General features: G+C 44.5%; 1 protein-coding gene across 1 annotated transcript in view; it reads right to left on the minus strand.

Moving 5' to 3' along the window:
* The window catches only part of LOC132832687 (PHD finger protein 1-like), a 68,863-nt gene that overhangs the window by 39,899 nt on the left and 5,785 nt on the right, over positions 1 to 23,179 (minus strand). The window contains exons 2-4 of the mRNA XM_060850780.1: positions 18,733 to 18,898; positions 15,370 to 15,578; positions 12,975 to 13,056 (exon numbers count right to left, since the gene is read on the minus strand). Of these exons, the coding sequence (XP_060706763.1) occupies positions 12,975 to 13,056; positions 15,370 to 15,546 (259 nt within the window). The 5' untranslated portion in view covers positions 15,547 to 15,578; positions 18,733 to 18,898. The remainder of the gene's footprint in view (positions 1 to 12,974; positions 13,057 to 15,369; positions 15,579 to 18,732; positions 18,899 to 23,179) is intronic.

Consider the following 23,179-nt stretch of genomic DNA (forward strand, 5'->3'; position numbering starts at 1 on the left):
ATAGCTGGCGGCATTATACCAGAGTGATATAATGAGGGAGAGTGTGTATAGCAGATGGCATTATAACAGAGTGATATAATGAGGGAGAGTGTATATAGCAGACTGTATTATAACAAAGTGACATAATGAAGGAGTGTCTATATAGCTGGCAGCATTATACCAGAGTGATATAATGAGGAAGAGTGTGTATAGCAGACGGCACTATAACAGAGTGATATAATGAGGGAGAGTGCGTATAGCAGACGGCACTATAACAGAAAGATATAATGAGGGAGTGTGTGAGTAGCAGATGGTATTATAACAGAGCAATATAATGAGGAAGAGTGTGTATAGCAGACGGCATTATAACACAGTGATATAATGAGGGATAGTGTATATAGCAAACTGCATTATAACACAGTGATATAATGAAGGAGTGTCTATATAGCTGGCGGCATTATACCGGAGTGATATAATGAGGGCGAGTGTATGTAGCAGATGGCATTTTAACAAAGTGATACAATGAGGGAGAGTGTGTAGAGCAGATGACATTATAACAGTGATATAATGAGGGAGTGTGTGACGAGCAGACAGCATTATAACAGACCGATATAATGAGGGAGAGTGCATATAGCAGACGGTATTATAACAGAGTGATATAATGAGGGAGTGTGAGAGTAGCAGATGGTATTATAACACAGCAATATAATGAGGGAGAGTGTGTATAGCAGACGACATTATAATTGAGTGATATAAAATGGGAGCGTGTGCATAGCAGACGGCATTATAACACAGTAATATAATGAGGGAGAGTGTTTGTAGCAGACAGCATTTTAACAAAGTGATATAATGAGGGAGAGTGTGTATAGCAGACAGGATTACAACAGAGTGATATAATGAGGGTGAGTGTGTAGAGCAGATGACATTATAACAGTGATATAATGAGGGAGTGTGTGAGTAGCAGATGGTATTATAACAGAGCAATATAATGAGGGAGAGTGTGTATAGCAGACGGCATTATAATTGAGTGATATAAAGTGGGAGAGTGTGTATAGCAAACTGCATTATAACACAGTGATATAATGAAGGAGTGTGTATATAGCTGGCAGCATTATACCAGAGTGATATAATGAGGGAGAGTGTATGTAGCAGACGGCATTTTAACAAAGTGATATAATGAGGGAGTGGGTGAATAGCAGACGACATTATAACAGAAGAATATAATGAGGGAGTGTGTATATAGCAGATGGTATTATAACACAGTGACATAATGAGGGACAGTGTGTATAGCAGACAGTATTATAACAGTGATATAATGAGGGAGAGTGTGTATAGCAGACGACATTATAACACAGTGCTATAATGAGGGATAGTGTATGTAGCAGACGGTATTATAACAGATTATATAACTCTATTTTAAAGCCGTTATATCAATGAGGGATAGTGTATATAGCAGACTGTATTATAACACAGTGATATAATGAAGGAGTGTCTATATAGCTGGCAGCATTATAACAGAGCAATATAATGAGGGAGAGTGTGTATTGCAGACGGCATTATAATTGAGTGATATAAAATGGGAGAGTGTGTATAGCAGACGCCATTATAACAGAGTGATATAATGAGGGTGAGTGTGTAGAGCAGATGACATTATAACAGTGATATAATGAGGGAGAGTGTGTAGAGCAGATGACATTATAACATTGATATAATGAGGGAGTGTGTGAGTAGCAGACGGTATTATAACAGAGCAATATAATGAGGGAGAGTGTGTATAGCAGACGGCATTATAATAAAGTCATATAATATGGGAGCGTGTATATAGCAGATGGTATTATAACAGAGTGATATAATGAGGGAGAATGTATATAGCAGGAAGCATTATAACAAGAGTGACATAATGAGGAAGAGTGTGTATAGCAGACGGCATTATAATAGTGATATAATGAGGGAGCATGTGTATAGCAGACCGCATTATAACAGAGCGATATGAGGGAGCATGTGTATAGCAGACGGCATTATAACAGAGTGACATAATGAGGGAGCATGTGTAAAGCAGGTGGCATTATAACAGTGACATAATGACGGAGAGTGTGTATAGCAGATGGCATTATAACAGAGTGATGTAATGAGGAATAGTGTGTTTAGCAGATGGCATTATAACAGAGTGATATAATGAAGGAGTGTATATATAGCTGGCGGCATTACATTAGAGTGATATAACGAGGGATAGTGTATGTAGCAGACGGTATTATAACCGATTGATATAAAGGCTTTAAAATAGAGTGATATAATGAGGGATAGTGTGTATAGCAGACTGCATTATAACACAGTGATATAATGAAGGAGTGTGTATATAGCTGGCAGCATTATACCAGAGTAAGAGAATGAGGGAGAGTGTATGTAGCAGACAGCATTATGACAGCGTGATATAATGAGGGAGAGTGCGTATAGCAGACGGTATTATAACAGAGTGATATAATGAGGGAGTGTGTGAGTAGCAGATGGTATTATGACAGAGCAATATAATGAGGGAGAGTGTGTATAGCAGACGGCATTATAATTGAGTGATATAAAATGGGAGCGTGTGTATAGCAGACGGCATTATAACACAGTGATATAATGAGGGAGAGTGTTTGTAGCAGACAGCATTATAACAAAGTGATATAATGAGGGAGAGTGTGTATAGCTGGCGGCATTATATTAGAGTGATGCAGTGAGGGCATGTATGTATAGCTACGGTATTATAATAGTGATATAATGAGGGAGAGTGTGTATAGCAGACGACATTACAACAGAGTGATATAATGAGGGAGCGTGTGTACAGCAGATGGTATTATATTAGAGTGATATAATGAGGGCGTGTGTGTGTAGCAGAAGACATTACAACAGAGTGATATAATGAGGAAGAGTGTATATAGCATATGGCATGATAACAGAGTGTTACAATGTGGGAGGGTGTATGTAGCAGATGGTATTATAATAGTGATATAATGAAAGAGCGCGTGTATAGCAGACAGCATTATAACACAGTGATATAATGAGGGATAGTGCATTTAGCAGACTGCATTATAACACAGTGTATAATGAAGGAGTGTGTATATAGCTGGCAGCATTATACCAGAGTGATATAATGAGGAAGAGTGTACGTAGCAGACGGTCTTATAACCGATTGATATAACGGCTTTAAAATAGAGTGATATAATGAGGGATAGTGTATATAGCAGACTGCATTATAACACAGTGATATAATGAAGGAGTGTGTATATAGCTGGCAGCATTATACCAGAGTGACATAATGAGGAAGAGTGTATATAGCAGACAGCATTATACCAGAGTGATATAATGACAGAGAGTGTATATAGCATGTGGCATGATAACAGTGTTTTAAAGAGAGAGGGTGTAAGTAGCAGATGGCATTATAACAAAGTGATATAATGAGGGCGTGTGTATATAGCTGGCGGCATTATATTAGAGTGATACAGTGAGAGCATGTATGTATAGCTACAGTATTATAATAGTGATATAATGAGGGAGAGTGTGTATAACAAATGACATTACAACAGAGTGATATAATGAGGGAGCGTGTGTACAGCAGATGGTATTATATTAGAGTGATATAATGAGGGCGTGTGTGTGTAGCAGAAGACATTACAACAGAGTGATATAATGAGGAAGAGTGTATATAGCATATGGCATGATAACAGAGTGTTACAATGTGGGAGGGTGTATGTAGCAGATGGTATTATAATAGTGATATAATGAAAGAGCGCGTGTATAGCAGACAGCATTATAATACAGTGATATAATGAGGGACCGTGTAAATTGCAGACGGCATTATAACAGCGATATATTGAGGAAGCGTGTAAATTGCAGATGGCATTAAAATAGAGTGATATAATGAGGGATAGTGCATTTAGCAGACTGCATTATAACACAGTGATATAATGAAGGAGTGTGTATATAGCTGGCAGCATTATACCAGAGTGACATAACGAGGGATAGTGTATGTAGCAGACGGTATTATAACAGATTGATATAACGGCTTTAAAATAGAGTGATATAATGAGGGATAGTGTATATAGCAGACTGCATTATAACACAGTGATATAATGAAGGAGTGTGTATATAGCTGGCAGCATTATACCAGAGTGACATAATGAGGGAGAGTGTATGTAGCAGACGGCATTATAACAGAGTGATGTAATGAGGAATAGTGTGTATAGCAGATGGCATCATAACAGTGATATAATGAGGGAGTGTGTGAGTAGCAGACAGCATTATAACAGAGCGATATAATGAGGGAGAGTGCGTATAGCAGAAGACATTATAACAAAGTGATATAATGAGGGAGTGAGTATATAGCAGACGGCATTATAACAGAGTGATATAATGAGGGAGTGTGTGTATAGCATGTGACATGATAACAGAGTGATGAGGGAGCACGTATATAGCAAACGGCATTATAATAGTGATAAAATGAGGGAGCGTGTGTATAGCAGACAGCATTATAACAATGATATAATGAGGGAGCATGTATATAGCAAAGGGCATTATAACAAAGTGATATAATGAGGGCGTGTGTATATAGCTGGCGGCATTATATTAGTGATACAGTGAGGGCATGTATGTATAGCTACAGTATTATAATAGTGATATAATGAGGGAGAGTGTGTATAGCAGACGACATTACAACAGAGTGATATAATGAGGGAGCGTCTGTACAGCAGATGGTATTATATTAGAGTGATATAATGAGGGCGTGTGTGTGTAGCAGAAGACATTACAACAGAGTGATATAAAGAGGAAGAGTGTATATAGCATATGGCATGATAACAGAATGTTACAATGTGGGAGGGTGTATGTAGCAGATGGTATTATAATAATGATATAATGAAGGAGCGCGTGTATAGCAGACAGCATTATAATACAGTGATATAATGAGGGAGAGTGTATATAGCAGACGGTATTATAACAGAGCGATATAATGAAGGTGTGTGTATATAGCGGGCAGCATTACACCAAAGTGATATAATGAGGGAGAGTGTATGTAGCAGACGGCATTATAACAGTGATACATTGATGAAGCGTGTAAATAGCAGATGGCATTATAACACAGTGATATAATGAGGGATAGTGCATTTAGCAGACTGCATTATAACACAGTGACATAATGAAGGAGTGTATATATAGCTGGCAGCATTATACCAGAGTGATATAATGAGGGAGAGTGTATGTAGCAGACAGCATTATAACAGAGTGATGTAATGAGGAATAGTGTGTATAGCAGATGGCATTATAACAGAGTGATATAATGACGGAGTGTTTATATAGCTGGCGGCATTACACTAGAGTGATATAACGAGGGATAGTGTATGAAGGAGACGGTCTTATAACCGATTGATATAAAGGCTTTAAAATAGAGTGATATAATGAGGGATAGTGTATATAGCAGACTGCATTATAACACAGTGATATAATGAAGGAGTGTGTATATAGCTGGCGGCATTATACCAGAGTGATATAATGCGGGAGAGTGTGTATAGCAGACGGCATTATAACACAGTAATATAATGAGGGATAGTGTATATAGCAAACTGCATTATAACACAGTGATACAATGAAGGAGTGTGTATATAGCTGGCGGCACTATACCAGAGTGATATAATGCGGGAGAGTGCGTATAGCAGACGGCACTATAACAGAGTGATATAATGAGGGAGAGTGCGTATAGCAGACGGTGTTATAACAGAGCAATATAATGAGGAAGAGTGTGTATAGCAGACGGCATTATAACACAGTGATGTAATGAGGGATAGTGTATATAGCAAACTGCATTATAACACAGTGATATAATGAAGGAGTGTCTATATAGCTGGCGGCATTATACCGGAGTGATATAATGAGGGCGAGTGTATGTAGCAGATGGCATTTTAACAAAGTGATACAATGAGGGAGAGTGTGTAGAGCAGATGACATTATAACAGTGATATAATGAGGGAGTGTGTGACTAGCAGACAGCATTATAACAGACCGATATAATGAGGGAGAGTGCATATAGCAGACGGTATTATAACAGAGTGATATAATGAGGGAGTGTGAGAGTAGCAGATGGTATTATAATTGAGTGATATAAAGTGGGAGAGTGTGCATAGCAGACAGCATTATAACACAGTAATATAATGAGGGAGAGTGTATATAGCAGACGGCATTATAACACAGTGATATAATGAGGGAGAGTGTTTGTAGCAGACGGCATTTTAACAAAGTGATATAATGAGGGAGAGTGTGTATAGCAGACAGCATTATAACAGTGATATAATGAGGGAGTGTTTGAGTAGCAGACAGCATTATAACAGAGCAATATAATGAGGGAGAGTGTGTATTGCAGACGGCATTATAATTGAGTGATATAAAATGGGAGAGTGTGTATAGCAGACGCCATTATAACAGAGTGATATAATGAGGGTGAGTGTGTAGAGCAGATGACATTATAACAGTGATATAATGAGGGAGAGTGTGTAGAGCAGATGACATTATAACATTGATATAATGAGGGAGTGTGTGAGTAGCAGACGGTATTATAACAGAGCAATATAATGAGGGAGAGTGTGTATAGCAGAAGGCATTATAATAAAGTCATATAATATGGGAGCGTGTATATAGCAGATGGTATTATAACAGAGTGATATAATGAGGGAGAATGTATATAGCAGGAAGCATTATAACAAGAGTGACATAATGAGGAAGAGTGTGTATAGCAGACGGCATTATAATAGTGATATAATGAGGGAGCATGTGTATAGCAGACCGCATTATAACAGAGCGATATGAGGGAGCATGTGTATAGCAGACGGCATTATAACAGAGTGACATAATGAGGGAGCATGTGTAAAGCAGGTGGCATTATAACAGTGACATAATGACGGAGAGTGTGTATAGCTGATGGTATTATAACAGAGTGATGTAATGAGGAATAGTGTGTTTAGCAGATGGCATTATAACAGAGTGATATAATGAAGGAGTGTATATATAGCTGGCGGCATTACATTAGAGTGATATAACGAGGGATAGTGTATGTAGCAGACGGTATTATAACCGATTGATATAAAGGCTTTAAAATAGAGTGATATAATGAGGGATAGTGTGTATAGCAGACTGCATTATAACACAGTGATATAATGAAGGAGTGTGTATATAGCTGGCAGCATTATACCAGAGTGATATAATGAGGGAGAGTGTATGTAGCAGACAGCATTATGACAGCGTGATATAATGAGGGAGAGTGCGTATAGCAGACGGTATTATAACAGAGTGATATAATGAGGGAGTGTGTGAGTAGCAGATGGTGTTATGACAGAGCAATATAATGAGGGAGAGTGTGTATAGCAGACGGCATTATAATTGAGTGATATAAAATGGGAGCGTGTGTATAGCAGACGGCATTATAACACAGTGATATAATGAGGGAGAGTGTATATAGCAGACAGTACTATAGTAGTGATATAATGAGGGAGAGTGTGTATAGCTGGCGGCATTATATTAGAGTGATACAGTGAGGGCATGTATGTATAGCTACGGTATTATAATAGTGATATAATGAGGGTGAGTGTGTATAGCAGACGACATAACAACAGAGTGATATAATGAGTAAGAGTGTATATAGCATATGGCATGATAACAGAGTGTTTACAATGTGGGAGGGTGTATGTAGCAGATGGTATTATAATAGTGATATAATGAAAGAGCGCGTGTATAGCAGACAGCATTATAACACAGTGATATAATGAGGGAGAGTGTATATAACTGGCGGCATTATACCAGAGTGATATAATGAGGGAGAGTGTATGTAGCAGACGGCATTATAACAGTGATATATTGAGGAAGCATGTAAATAGCAGATGGCATTATAACACAGTGATATAATGAGGGATAGTGCATTTAGCAGACTGCATTATAACACAGTGTATAATGAAGGAGTGTGTATATAGCTGGCAGCATTATACCAGAGTGATATAATGAGGGAGGGTGTATGTAGCAGACAGCATTTTTACAAAGTGATATAATGAGGGAGTGGGTGTATAGCAGACGACATTATAACAGAACAATATAATGAGGGAGTGTGTATATAGCAGATGGTATAACACAGTGACATAATGTGGGCGGCACGGTGGCACAGTGGTTAGCACTGCTGCCTCACAGCGCCTGAGACCGGGGTTCAATACCCGACTCAGGCGACAGACTGTGTGGAGTTTGCACGTTCTCCCCGTGTCTGCGTGGGTTTCCTCCGGGTGCTCCGGTTTCCTCCCACAGTCCAAAGATGTGCGGGTCAGGTGAATTGGCCATGCTAAATTGCCCGTAGTGTTAGGTAAGGGGTAAATGTAGGGGTATGGGTGGGTTGCGCTTCGGCGGGTCGGTGTGGACTTGTTGGGCCGAAGGGCCTGTTTCCACACTGTAAGTCTAATCAAAGTCTAATCTAATCTAATGAGGGAGAGTGTGTATAGCAGACGGCATTATAACACAGTGATATAATGAAGGAGTGTCTATATAGCTGGCAGCATTATACCAGAGTGATATAATGAGGGAGAGTGTATGTAGCAGACAGCATTATAACAGAGTGATATAATGAGGGTGAGTGTGTAGAGCAGATGACATTATAACAGTGATATAATGAGGGAGTGTGTGAGTAGCAGATGGTATTATAAGAGAGCAATATAATGAGGGAGAGTGTGTATAGCAGACGGCATCATAATTGAGTGATATAAAATGGGAGTGTATAGCAGACGGCATTATAACACAGTGATATAATGAGGGAGAGTGTTTGTAGCAGACGGCATTTTAACAAAGTGATATAATGAGGGAGAGTGTGTATAGCAGACCGCATTATAACAGAGCGATATGAGGGAGCATGTGTATAGCAGACCGCATTATAACAGAGCGATATGAGGGAGCACGTGTATAGCAGACGGCATTATAACAGAGTGACATAATGAGGGAGCATGTGTAAAGCAGGTGGCATTATAACAGTGACATAATGACGGAGAGTGTGTATAGCTGATGGTATTATAACAGAGTGATGTAATGAGGAATAGTGTGTTTAGCAGATGGCATTATAACAGAGTGATATAATGAAGGAGTGTATATATAGCTGGCGGCATTACATTAGAGTGATATAACGAGGGATAGTGTATGTAGCAGACGGTATTATAACCGATTGATATAAAGGCTTTAAAATAGAGTGATATAATGAGGGATAGTGTGTATAGCAGACTGCATTATAACACAGTGATATAATGAAGGAGTGTGTATATAGCTGGCAGCATTATACCAGAGTGATATAATGAGGGAGAGTGTATGTAGCAGACAGCATTATGACAGCGTGATATAATGAGGGAGAGTGCGTATAGCAGACGGTATTATAACAGAGTGATATAATGAGGGAGTGTGTGAGTAGCAGATGGTGTTATGACAGAGCAATATAATGAGGGAGAGTGTGTATAGCAGAAGGCATTATAATTGAGTGATATAATATGGGAGCGTGTATATAGCAGACGGCATTATAACACAGTGATATAATGAGGGAGAATGTATATAGCAGGAAGCATTATAACAAGAGTGACATAATGAGGAAGAGTGTGTATAGCAGACGGCATTATAATAGTGATATAATGAGGGAGCATGTGTATAGCAGACCGCATTATAACAGAGCGATATAATGAGGGAGCACGTGTATAGCAGACGGCATTATAACAGAGTGATATAATGAGGGTAAAAAATGAGGTCTGCAGATGCTGGAGATCACAGCTGCAAATGTGTTGCTGGTCAAAGCACAGCAGGCCAGGCAGCATCTCAGGAATAGAGAATTCGACGTTTCGAGCATAAGCCCTTCATCAGGAATAAGAGAGAGTGCCAAGCAGGCTAAGATAAACCCTAACCCTAGTCCCTCTTCCCTACCTTTTATCTTAGCCTGCTTGGCTCTCTCTCTTATTCCTGATGAAGGGCTTATGCTCGAAACGTCGAATTCTCTATTCCTGAGATGCTGCCTGGCCTGCTGTGCTTTGACCAGCAACACATTTGCAGCTGATATAATGAGGGAGTGTGTGAGTAGCAGATGGTATTATAACAGAGTGACATTATGAGGGAGCATGTGTAAAGCAGGTGGCATATAACAGTGATATAATGACGGAGAGTGTGTATAGCAGATGGCATTATAATAGTGATATATTGAGGGAGAATGTGTATAGCAGACCGTATTATAACAGATCGATATAATGAGGGAGAGTGTGTAGGGTAGGTGACATTATAACAGTGATATAATGAGGGAGTGTGTGAGTAGCAGACGGTATTATAACAGAGCAATATAATGAGGGAGCCTGTGTATAGCAGACGGCAATATAACAGTGATATAATGAGGGATAGTGTATATAGCAGACTGTATTATAACACAGTGATATAATGAAGGAGTGTGTCAATAGCTGGCAGCATTATACCAGAGTGATATAATGAGGGAGAGTGTATGTAGCAGACGGCATTATAACAGAGTGATGTAATGAGGAATAGTGTGTATAGCAGATGGCATTATAACAGAGTGATATAATGAAGGAGTATATATAGCTGGCGGCATTACATTGAGTGATATAACGAGGGATAGTGTATGTAGCAGATGGTATTATAACCGATTGATATAAAGGCTTTAAAATAGAGTGATATAATGAGGGATAGTGTATATAGCAGACTTACATTATAACACAGTGATATAATGAAGGAGTGTGTATATAGCTGGCAGCATTATACCAGAGTGATATAATGAGGGAGAGTGTATGTAGCAGACGGTATTTATAACACAGTGATATAATGAGGGATAGTGTATGTAGCAGATGGCATTATAACAGAGCGATATAATGAGGGAGAGTGTATATAGCTGACGGTATTATAACAGAGCAACATAATGAGGGAGAGTGTATATAGCAGACGGCAATATAACACAGCGATATATGAGGGAGAGTGTATATAGCAGACGGTATTATAATAGAGTGATATAATGAGGGAGAGTGTATATAGCAGACAGTACTATAGTAGTGATATAATGAGGGAGAGTGTGTATAGCAGACGGCACTATAACACAGTGATATAATGAGGGCGTGTGTATATAGCAGACTGCATTATGACTGTGATTACATTGATGCTGGACCCCCTGCGCCGTTATGGATTAACAACGAAACTTGTTCCTGTTTTAGAGCTTTTCCACTAACAGGAATCACATCAGCCCCAGAGTAATTACATGGTAACATCACTACTCTGTGTAGTAAAAACAGGCATGAAAAATCCATTAACTAGTGTGCAGAAAGACAAGAGTTAATTAAAGCCTTCACCCCCAAGGATTCGTCAATAGTTTAGTAAGAATTCTCATTTGACGAAAATAGCTCTGAAGTAAACAACTTCAACTGTTTATGTGAAGGACTGTTTTGAAATGAGTCAGGAATGGATGTGTCATGAGATCGTTAACAGTGATGGAATTTTGATAAAACATCACATGTAAAGTAAAGCTGATTTTGACGGTACACCAAAAGACACTATCTCGCTGAGCCAATTTCATGCGCTTTCCAATATTTAGCAAAGACCACTTGGTAGTATAGAGCTCCAATGTTACTGGAGAGAGAGAACTTGTTGACCATGATTTACAGCTGCCAATTATCAGGACGATTGCGAGGACACCAATTTTCACACAACCACTGCAACTTGGAACACAACAGTGCGAAGGTTCAGGTGGAACCGCACAAAACACTAGCCGGGCCACAACTGGAGTACTGTATACGCGTCTGGTTACCATGTTATGGGAAAGGCGTGACTGCACTACAGAGGAGATTTACCAGGATGATGCCTGGGCTGGAGGGTTCGAGGAAAGGTTGGACAGGCTGGAGTTGTTGGTCCTTGGAGCAGTGAAGGATGAAAGGGGGCCGGATAGAGGTGCCTCCAGTCCTGCGTTTCCTCGCTATGACACAACCTCAGTCCATCAGCATTGATTCACCAACCAGAGGCCTTCCCCCCACCTCTCCACACACACACACACACACACACACACACACACACACACACACACACACACACACACACAGTGTAAATTGTTGTGGGGGTTTGAAATTTGGCATTTTTGCATTTGTCCTGATACAAGTTTATGAGGATTGCAGACAGGATGGATAGGAAGGCAGTGTTCCCATCAGTCGAGGGGTCAATACCCTGGGGCATCCATTTCAAAGGAAGAGGCAGAAAGCTAAGAGAGAGTCAGGGAGAATTTACTTTCACCCAGAGGCTGACGGGAGATGGAAGCTCTCTGCCCAAAAGCGCGGCTGGATCAGAGATTCTTGTAATGTCAGGCAGCCACATGTAGATAGTCACTTACATTACCATAACGTCCAGGGAACTATGGACCTAAGCCATGAAAGTAGGATTAGTGTTGAACAGATCCATGACTGGCATGGCCATGGCGAGCTGAATGGCCTTCCCTGAACGTCCATGAGTCTCATCTCTACCACAGGAGAGAAAGGTGCTGATTACTCGACAGTCAACTCTGATTGGCTACATGGTAGCTGTGGAGAAACATGGGCAGCTCCAGGGAAAAACCACTCGAGAAGCCTTCAGTCCTGCGTTTCTTCGCTATGACACAACCTCAGTCCATCAGCATTGATTCACCAACCTTTCCCCCACCCCCACCCCCACCCCTCCCGCCCACACACACACACACACACAGTATAAATTGTTACGATGGTTTGACAATTGGCATTCTTGCATTTGTCCTGATGAGGGAAAGACAAAAAAAAAGCCAAAATCAGCTATGTGGCTCTTTCTCTGTTTCTCTCTCTCTCTCTCTCTCTGGTAATATCCGCATTCTGTTTGGTCAATTCAATTGGTAAGGTGTCTGTATTTTACTCAAAGTGTGACACTGTCAGCCAAATGCATGAGACCAACAGCTGGATGTCAGTCACTCAGATACTCACAGGGATAGATGTCTTTCCACATGACCCAGAACTCGGAGTTGTCCTCGAACCTAACAAGACAGATATGTTTCCACCGGTCCACCTAAAACAGCCAGGGAGAAAGAGAAAGTGAGAGAGGGGCTATAAGGTACCATTCACAGACTGAACAATGTCAGCATCAGCTACTCCCTTACAAAGTTCCACTTTCCACACAAGGGAACGAGAAGCAGAAGGTACACGTGGACTAAAAGAAATGCATTTGATCCCCGTGCATTATTGCAAATCCATCCATCCCACCTTCCCTCGCTCAGGGAAGAAAGGCCATAAAGCCATCATCAACAACCCTCTCCAGAACAGAACTGTGGGTCTACCAGAAATGGACTGCAACAGCTTGTGAAGGAAACTCACCGCCACTTTCTCAAGGGGCAATTAGGGAATGCTGGGCCAGCCAGCGATGGCCACGTCTCTTACAAGTTGTTTATAAGTGTGGAGAATGTGAGCAAGGTTCTTAATGAATACTTTGTCCCTGTCTTCACAACCGAGGGGGTCAAAGAGATTAATGTGAATATCAGATGGAAAGTAAGCATTACGACAAGGGAATTATTAGATGGAATGGCTTCTTTGAAGGTGAATTAATCACCAAAGTTGGATGAATTGTATTCCTGGTTTTTAAAGGAGGCCAGGGAGGATATAGAAAGGACTCTGAAGATCATTTCCCAATCCTCACAAGACATAGGCCTTCCTCCAGAAAGCCTTTGATGAGGTTCCACACAGGAGGCTGCTGAGTAAGATAAGGGCCCATGGTATCAGAGGTAAGACACTAGCATGGATAGACGCTTCGCTGTCTGGCAGAAAGCAGAGAATGGGGATGAAAGAGTCCTTCTCAGGATGGCAGCTGGTGACAAGTGATGTTCCACAAGGATTGGTGCTGGGACCACAACTTTTCACTTCACACATTAGTGATCTGGATGAAGGAACTGAGGGCGTTCTGGCTAAGATGACACAAAGGTAAGTGGAGAGGCAGATAGCATTGAGGACGCAGGGAGGCTGCAGAAGGATTTGGGCAGGTTAGGAGAGTGGATAAAGAAGGGTGAGATGGAATACAATGTGGGAAAGTGAGAGGTCATCCACTTTGGTAGAAAGAATAGAGGCATAGACTATTTTCTCAATGGGGAGAAAATTCAGAAATCTGAAGTACAAAGGGACTTGGGAGTTCTAGTCCAGGATTCTCTTAAAGTAAACTTGTAGGTTGAGTCGGTAGTTAGGAAGGCATACACAATGTTGGCATTTATTTTGTGAGGACTTGAATATAAAAGCAGAGGTGTACTTCTGAGGGTCTCTACAAGGCTCTGGTCAGACCACATTTAGAGTATTGGGAGCAATTTTGGGCCCCACATCTCAAGGAAGTGGAACTGGCCTTGAATCAGGTCCAAAGGACGTTCACGAGAATGAATCCAGGAATGAAAGGCTTCACATTTGAAGGATTCTGGGTCTATGCTCAATGGAGTTTAGAAGGATGGGGGGGGGGGGTCAAATTGAAACTTACAGAATACTGGATGGCCTGGACAGAGTGGATATTGAGAAGGAGAGACTATGACCTGAGGGCACAGCCTTAGAGTAAAGAGAAGACCTTTTAGAATGGAAATAAGGAGAAACCTCAGCCAGAGAGTGGGGAATCTATGGAATTCACTGCCTCAGAAGGCTGTGGAGGCCAGGTCATCGAGTACATTTAAGACAGAGGTAGATAGGTTCTTGATTGTTAAGGGGATCACAGGTTAGGAGGAGGGGGCAGAAGATTGACGTTGTGTGACTTATCAGCCATGAGCGAATGGTGGAGCAGACTTAATGGGCCGAATGGCCTAATTTCCACTCACATCTTGCCGCCTAATGCTGGCAAATGGGACTAGGTCAGATTGGGATGCCTGACTGGTGCGGACGGGTTAGACTGAAGAGTCTCTTTCCCTTCTGTCTGACTCTATGACCCATTCAATCGTTTCCCAATAGTATGATGGACGTTGAGTGATGTAACGTCATGGTTGTTCTTTTGAGTTTGGATTCAAAACAGTGACACGTGGTCTTTGGATTCTTTTGCGATTTTTAACAAAAAAAAAATCATGAAGTCAGAGAGTCTCTCTGTAACTGTGACCTAATCCAGCGTGCGTCAAAGAGCAGGTGCTGGTCAACCCCTGCGACGTCATTGGAACCCAACGCTTACACTGTGGGGTTTATGACAGGTTAGAGTTAACACCGAAGGCCGATAGCTGGCGTTCAGCTCAGAGTAACCAAGGCTTGATTTGAGCTGACAAAACCCAGAGACTGGACACTTCCAGGGCTGTCGGGAGCAAACCGGACTCAGATCAGAAATTACTACCCCAACCCGCCCCACCCAACACCAGCACAGCCAAACCGCACTCACCTTTCGGATGTTTCCCAGGTAGAGCAAGCCGTCAGTCCAACGGGCCAACACATCCTGACCCTCCCACAGATGTGCCTTGGCACCGGCGCGGCTCGCCCGTCCTCTCGGCTTGCTCGCTGATGCCCAGGGGCTGCTTCTTTTGACCTTTGAACTTTTCCCCACAGGCCCACCCTCCATAGTCTTTGGCAGGAGGTGGGGTGGGCCGTTATCTAGAAGAGGAAGGAGTGGGGGAAGCAGAGAGGAATTATGTCAGAGAGACACTTTGCGAGAGGAAGACGCGTCAAAACTATAGCGAGTGGGGACTGGCTTAAAGAGGTACATCCCCTTGGTAATGAAGAACTCTACCTTTTGAGGGAGGGAATTCTGAAGACATGGAAAATAAAGTGCTTCCTCATCTCTGTTCGAAATGGGCTGCCCCTCATTTGTAAACTACGACGCCTAGTTCGAGGGCCCAGGATGTTCCATCTCTACTCTAGGCCTCTTCCACCACCCAGCAGATCCATTAGGATCTCTGGCCAAGTGGGAAGACCATGACGTCAGAGCAGTGCCCAGAGGACAGGCTAATGCTCTGTAGACACCGGTTCAAATCCCAGCAGGGCCCCCGAGTGGGATTTATATTCCAATCAACAAATCCTGGAATCTGAACTTACTATCCGTCACCTGATCCCGAAACTAGGGAACGTCCGAACAAAGAACTCAGTCTGCTTGACAAATGGGTAAGAACATGAGAACGAGGAGAAGTAGGCCATTCAGCCCCTCGAGCCTGCTCGATAGTATCACGGCTGATCTCATCTCAGCCTCAGCTCCACCTTCCTGCCTGCTCCCCCATGACCCTTGAACGTTGTCCTCTCTCACTCTGAGTAAAACGTGACTCCAGACCCACAGCAATGTTAAGGGATCTCTGTAAGTCCGGGCCACAAACTCTGGCCTCGCCCACATCCCCTGGAACATTAAAGTAAATGTAATGTACAAACACCTCGGGTGGATGTAGTGCCAATTCGACTTGAACTTGCCGAGTGAGGGAGCCTTGGGATGGGTACGAGTCTGTGGTTTCAGCCACTGCAGCCTGACATTGTACTGAGGTTAATATCAAATAATCACGTCTCCTCATCCCAACCATCAGGATACAGCTAAGATCCCAAACCCTCCCCTTGTCAACTCGTACCGAGGGAGGCACGGTGGCTCAGTGGTTAGCACTGCTGCCTCACAGCACCAGGGACCCGGGTTCGACAGGACAAACACTGACCCAGAGAGAGATACAGAGTGGAAACAGGCCCCTTTTCGCCCAACAAGTCCACACCGACCCTCTGAAGAGGAACCCACTCAGACTCATTTCCCTCCCCCAATATCTTATATTTAACCCTGACTAATGCAGCTAACCTATACATCCATGAACACGATGGGCTGTTTAGCATGGCCAACTCACCCTGACCTGCACATCTTTGAACTGTGGGAGGAAACCGGAGCAAACCCATGCAGACATGGGGAGAATGTGCAAACTCCACACAGACAGTCGCCCGAGGCTGGGATCGAACCCTCCACACTGGAGGGATTTTATGCACCCAGGAGCATGCAAAATATTGCACATCTCCAGCTGGATCGAGAATCCTTGCAACCCATTCCTGATTTGAAATCAACCTCTGGAATTCCTTTAAAAACTGAGAAGAGAAATGAGACCATCCCACCTGCCAAAGAAAATGGTCAAACGCCAAGAGTCATCAAAAAACACAAACAGGTCAGGCACCTAAATGTGGTCTGATACAGCTTCCTTCCCCAGTCCGGCCAATCAGCAATAAATTATGGCAGTCTGTTTTGTGAAACTTGTCCCATTCCACTTAGAATGTGTTGTGAATCATTCAACAGCTATAATCACAACCATTTTACCTGTTATTCCCTGTTGCTAACTGCCTCCATTCTACTGCTGATTACAGCATGGGGAAAATCAAGGTTTGCATCTGTATAGCACCTTTCCTCAACCACACTTGGAGTAAGACTTGCATAGGTTTGTGCACAGCCAATTCCCACAAACAGGACGTCGGCTGGGGATAACATATTGGCCGTAATGTGAGGGGGAACTGCCCAGATCCTCTTCAAAGACTATTTACATTCAAGCGAGGGGGGCAGATCCCCAGCACATGCCCAACTGAACTGTTCCCAGGGACATCACGGGGTTAAATACAGGGTAAACCTCTCCCTCCACATGCACTCCCAGGACAGGGACAGTACAGGGTTAGATACAGGGTAAAACTCTCTCTACACTGTCCCCATTAAACACTCCCAGGGCAGGGACAGCACGGGGTTAGATACAGAGTAAAGCTGCCTCTACACTGTTCCCCCATCAAACACTCCCAGGACAGGGACAGCACAGGGTTAGATCCAGAGTAAAACTCTCTCTACATGTCCCCATTAAACACTCCCAGGACAGGGACAGCACGGGGTTAGATACAGAGTAAAGCTGCCTCTATACTATGCCTGAAAATGTGTTGCTGGAAAAGCGCAGCAGGTCAGGCAGCATCTAAGAAGCAGGAGAATCGATGTTTCAAGCATGAGCCCTTCTGTTTGAGAACGTGGCTGAAGAGTTCTGGGCAGAGGAGATGACCTGGGGTGTGCAGTGAGAGAGTGACTCACTGAAATCCTTGTAGAGGGAGGAAGAGAGCTTCTTCAAGGAAGGCATCCTTGTAAGAGGATTCGCAGTAGGTTAAAATCTTCTAGAAGGGCTCATGCCCAAAACGTCGACTCTCCTGCTCCTCGGATGCTGCCTGACCTGCTGCGCTTTTCCAGCAACACATTTTCAGCTCTGATCTCCAGCATCTGCATTCCTCACTTTCTTCTACACTGTCCCCATCAAACACTCCTAGGAACAGGGACTGCATGGGGTTAAATACAGAGTAAAGTTCCCTCTACACTGTCCCAGTTTGTCTTCATCCAATGATGGAACACTGCTCCACTCCACACACAATAGGCTGTTTCCATACAGAGACAGGACATAATCTTACCAGATTTGTACAGACCATGATGCCCCCATGTGACAATTACTGCGTGATTATTAGTTACTTCCCATGGGACACTGAGGGCTGCAAGGCAATTTGTTTGACAAAAACTCTTCACCACCTTTAACACACGGCAAGCCAGTTTGGAAGCAGACAGGCAGTTGGAGGGACTGACCTTTCCAACTTACCCCTGCCCAAGGTGGGGCGGTGGAAGGGAGCGAGTGAGACTATTTGGGCAGCTTATGCAAAGTGTTGACCCCCAAGGACGGGCCAAATGGCCTCCTGCGCGACAAGATTCTCATGCACCCTGGGCTACAGGTTGACATCTAGTGACGCAATTACATGACATGCCAAGGGGCAGAAGGACACTTACACGGAGTTGGGGATCCACTGGGTTAAAAGAGGGGATTCGCTCGAGGTCCAATGAGGTTCTGTCTTCCCTCAGGTTGGCATCTAGCAGCAATTTTCCTGCAGGGTACGCAGTGCGGATCTTGGCACAGCGGGTACATTACGTGGTACAAACAGGGATGTCCTCAGAGCTGTGGTGAGTAAACAAGGTCAATAAACAAAGTGGGAGTGTAGACGAGGAAGAGAGGGAGAGGGCGAGAGAAGGGTGCACCCGATACATTCCAGCACATGACCTCCTTCAACCGAGCAAGATAATCTAAATTCTGGTCTCCACACTAAGAAGTAAAGGTGCATGAGAAAGATTTACAAGAGAAAAACAAATAGGTAGGCAGCACGATTGGAAAGATAAAACGATCAATGAAGACAGACCAAGCCAAGGCTTGAGAATGGCGTGGCACTGTGGCTCAGTGGTTAGCACTGCTGCCTCACAGCACCAGGGACTCTGGTTCGATTCCAGTCTCAGGCAACTGTCCGTGTGGAGTTTGCACATACTCCCCCTGTCTGCGTTGGTTTCCTCCCACAGTCCAAAGATGTGCAGGTTAGGGTGGACTGGCCATGTTAAATTACCCTACAGTGCTCAGGGATGTGTAGGTTAGGTGCATTCGTCAGGGTAAATGTAGAGTAATAGGGTGGGAGAATGGGTCTGGGTGGGTTACTCTTCGGAGGGTCGGTGTGGATTTGTTGAGCTAGGTGGCCTGTTCCAACACTGTAGGGATTCTCTGATGAACCCCCCAACTCCCTTCTCCCACTCTGGGAAGCGCCGCAAATACAGCGCGCTGATCATAGGAAACAGTTTGATAGGGTAGACTTTTGCTGAGGGTGGCCAGGGAAAGGACAGCGCAAATCACTGATAAATCCAATTAGGCATTGGGGAGAAATCTCCTGACCTGGGGAAGGGGTGGGGGTTGGAATCTGAAATTCACCACGATAGGGAGTGGAATTGCTGAGAGAGATTTCAGGAGGGGTTGATAAGACGCTGCTGATGGAGGGAAGTGAGGACAGCACTCTGCAGTTTTCCACATCAGCCCGTGGACATGTGGACACCAGGTTCTGTGTAATTCCAGGAAAGGCTGGGACATCAGGAAGATAAACAAACCTGTTTTATTAATGAGTAGCAAACACGTTAGATAGATGAGATTCGATTGTATTAGTGTGTACACAGGCCCTTCAGCCCAACGAGTCCATACTGATCCTCCGAAGAGTAACCTTTACCCATTTCCTTCTGACTATTGCACGTAACACTACGGGTAATTTAGCACAGCCAATTCACCTAACCTGCACATTTTGGATTGAGAGGGGAAACCGGAGGAAATCCATTCGGACATGAGAATGCACAGTCACCCGATGCTGGAATCGAACCGGGGTCCCTGGCGCTGTGAGGCAGCAGTGCTAACCACTGAGCCACCGTGCTGCCGTAATAGATAGATTGATTCATTTACAACAGCAGGAAACCCACAAGCTGCTTGCCTTCACGTCTTGCCGATCCAAAGACATGACGGCAAGCAGACACGGAGCTAACTGACACCGAGTGGATGACTGTCAGATGACTTTCCCCACTTGACCTATCCAATCAGAGACTGTCCATCACGTGTCCCTTGTGTCACATGCCACAAAAGCCAGCAGGTGGCAGCGTTGCACCACGTTTACCCCAATCACACTATAGAATCTGCTCTTGTGTGGGTGGATGGATGGACGGCTCTTGAAAAGGGTGCAAGGACTCTCCCCACACCCCCAGGGGGCCCACGGGTCAGCCAAAGAGGCAGGAGGCTATCGCACGAGGGAACAGCCCAGATCCACCTCGCATGTGACACAACCAGCTCCCCACCACCAACGTCAACCCCTACCCGAGACCCCCATGCAGACACACAGTATGGACTTCATAAGCATGAGCCATAGCAATGCGGGTGATGAGAGCGCGATGGAATCGTCACTGGATTAATATTGAGGTACCCAAGTTCGAAACACATTGTGGTGGACCTTGAATCCAATTTTGAAAATCTGGGACGATAAAGTCTAACAATGACCACCTCTTGAATGTAGTCAGAACCCACTTGGTGCTTGGATGGAGGAAATCTGCCTTTCTTACCTGCGCTGGTCTACATGTGACTCCAGTCCCAGAGACCATTGATTGGCAGAGGAGACTCAACGAGCTGAATGGCTCCTCCACCTCACGGTCAATGAGGTTGACTCTTAACTCTCTCTGAGACGGCCCTACACGCCACTCAGTCGGACGAAAATTCTCTAAAAACTAATCAAACTGGTCAGACCACCCGACATTGACTGAGGCACAGAGAACAACATTGGGCAAGAAATAGCCCTGTTGACTCTGCGGGTCCTCCTCACTAACACCTGGGGGGCTGGTGCCAACATTGGGGGAGCTGTCTCACAGACTGGTCACACAGTCATACTCACAGAATCATACCTCACAACGTTCCAGACACCTCCATCACCATCCCTCACTGTGTCCTTGTCCCAACGACAGGACAGACCCGGCAGTGGCACAGTGGAGGGAATTAGCCCGGGAATCCTCAACGCTGACTCCGGACCCCAAGAGATCCGATGGCTTCAGGTCAAACAGGGGCGAGGGAATCTTACTGATTCCCACGATCCGTCCTCTCTCAGCTGATGAATCAGTACTCCTCCAGGTTCAACAGCACACATGGAGGAAGCAATAAAGTGGAAAAGACACACAGTGTACCCTGGAGGGAGGATTGCTACACCCACCACCAAGACTGACTTGACAGCAGTTGGGGTGTTAAAGGACATAGCTGCTAGACTGGTGCTGACAGAACCACCAAGAGGGAAAAACATACTTGGCCATTACTAATCTCACATGTCATCTGCATAATTTTGTCCATTCACTCAACCTCTCTGTAATTGCAAATTTCAAGTCTCCTTCACTTTCCTCCCTACAGTGAGTGAAACAGCCAAACCCTTTCGGATCTCACAGAGGGAGCTCGGCTCTGGGGAGTAGAGGCGGTGGGTTGTGGCAGGGTGTTGGTATGGGTGGGTCAGCTTTCCCAGGCTGGTAAATGCCAGGGGCATTCATCATCTCTGCCAAGGTGGCAGTGCCCACCCTCCGTCTTGCCTACCATCACTCCCTCTCCGTCTCTGTGGACTTTCCCCTGTCTAGTGAGGATAGAAGTTCCTGCTGCTTTACTCTGACAGGTGTGTAGACACTTCCCACGCTGCGGCATGCCAGGGCATAGTGAGGAACACAGCAAGGCTAATTACAGCTTGCAGCAAGTCTTAGAAACAGCACCTCTCACAACCAACACCCCAGCCCCAGACAACACATCACGGCAACCACAAAACACAGGAACTGGAGGAGGAGGCGGTCAGTTGACATCACGTCCCCACCCCCAAACCTCCACCATTCAATTGTATCACACCTGAACTCTCTGTAACCTTTCTCCGTGCCCCCCCCCCTCCCCCTTACCCGTGGGCGGCACGGTGGCACAGTGGTTAGCACTGCTGCCTCACAGCGCCAGAGACCCGGGTTCAATTCCTGCCTCAGGCGACTCTCTGTGTGGAGTTTGCACATTCTCCCCGTGTCTGCATGGGTTTCCTCCGGGTGCTCCGGTTTCCTCCCACAGTCCAAAGATGTGCGGGTCAGGTGAATTGGCCACGCTAAATTGCCCGTAGTGTTAGGTAAGGGGTAAATGTAGGGGTACGGGTGGGTTGCACTTCAGCGGGTCGGTGTGGACTTGTTGGGCCAAAGGGCCTGTTTCCACACTGTAATGTAAGTAATCTAATCTCCCCTCACCAAACCAAGACCTGACAATCGAAACTTGTAAGTAACCCACTCCCACCCCTCCCCTCTACCAGCGTTCCAAATCTCTGCGGCCTTTGGCGTGAAGGTGTGGCTTTGATTTTACTCCTGGACGGACCAGATTTGATCTTCAGGCCCCTCTCTCAGCCCCCCTGCTGTGTCGCTCAGAGCCCCACTCCATCCCACTCCCGTTCAAAGGAAGCAGGTTACCCTGAGCATCAAAACTAGTCAGCCACCAGAAAGCCCTCAGCGTGACTGTCCCTCGATCAGTGACCACGCGCACACGCACGGGAGGGACAAGTCTCCGAGACCCGTTCTTCGTAACTCAACCGGCTTCCTGCTGGCTATCACTGAACCCTCGATGGCACACCCCACCTTCCCGTACCCCCACCCCACCCCACCTTCCCCTACCCCCACCCCACACAGTCTCTCCCTCCCTGAACTGTACAGAATACTCCGGACAATTTTCTCTCCCCTTGAATCATTACTACCCCGACACACACACCCCTCCCTCAACTTTGTGGCCACCCCTTGACCCTGAGATCAAGGGTCAACCATCCCGTTAACCTTCCTGAGCTCTTTCGGGACCAAGTTGGGCCAGACTCTTCCTCAGTCAAAAAGTGTGGTGCTGGAAACGCAC

The sequence above is a fragment of the Hemiscyllium ocellatum genome, chromosome 35, assembly GCF_020745735.1.
Source record: "Hemiscyllium ocellatum isolate sHemOce1 chromosome 35, sHemOce1.pat.X.cur, whole genome shotgun sequence".
NCBI classification, from domain to species: Eukaryota; Metazoa; Chordata; class Chondrichthyes; order Orectolobiformes; family Hemiscylliidae; genus Hemiscyllium; species Hemiscyllium ocellatum.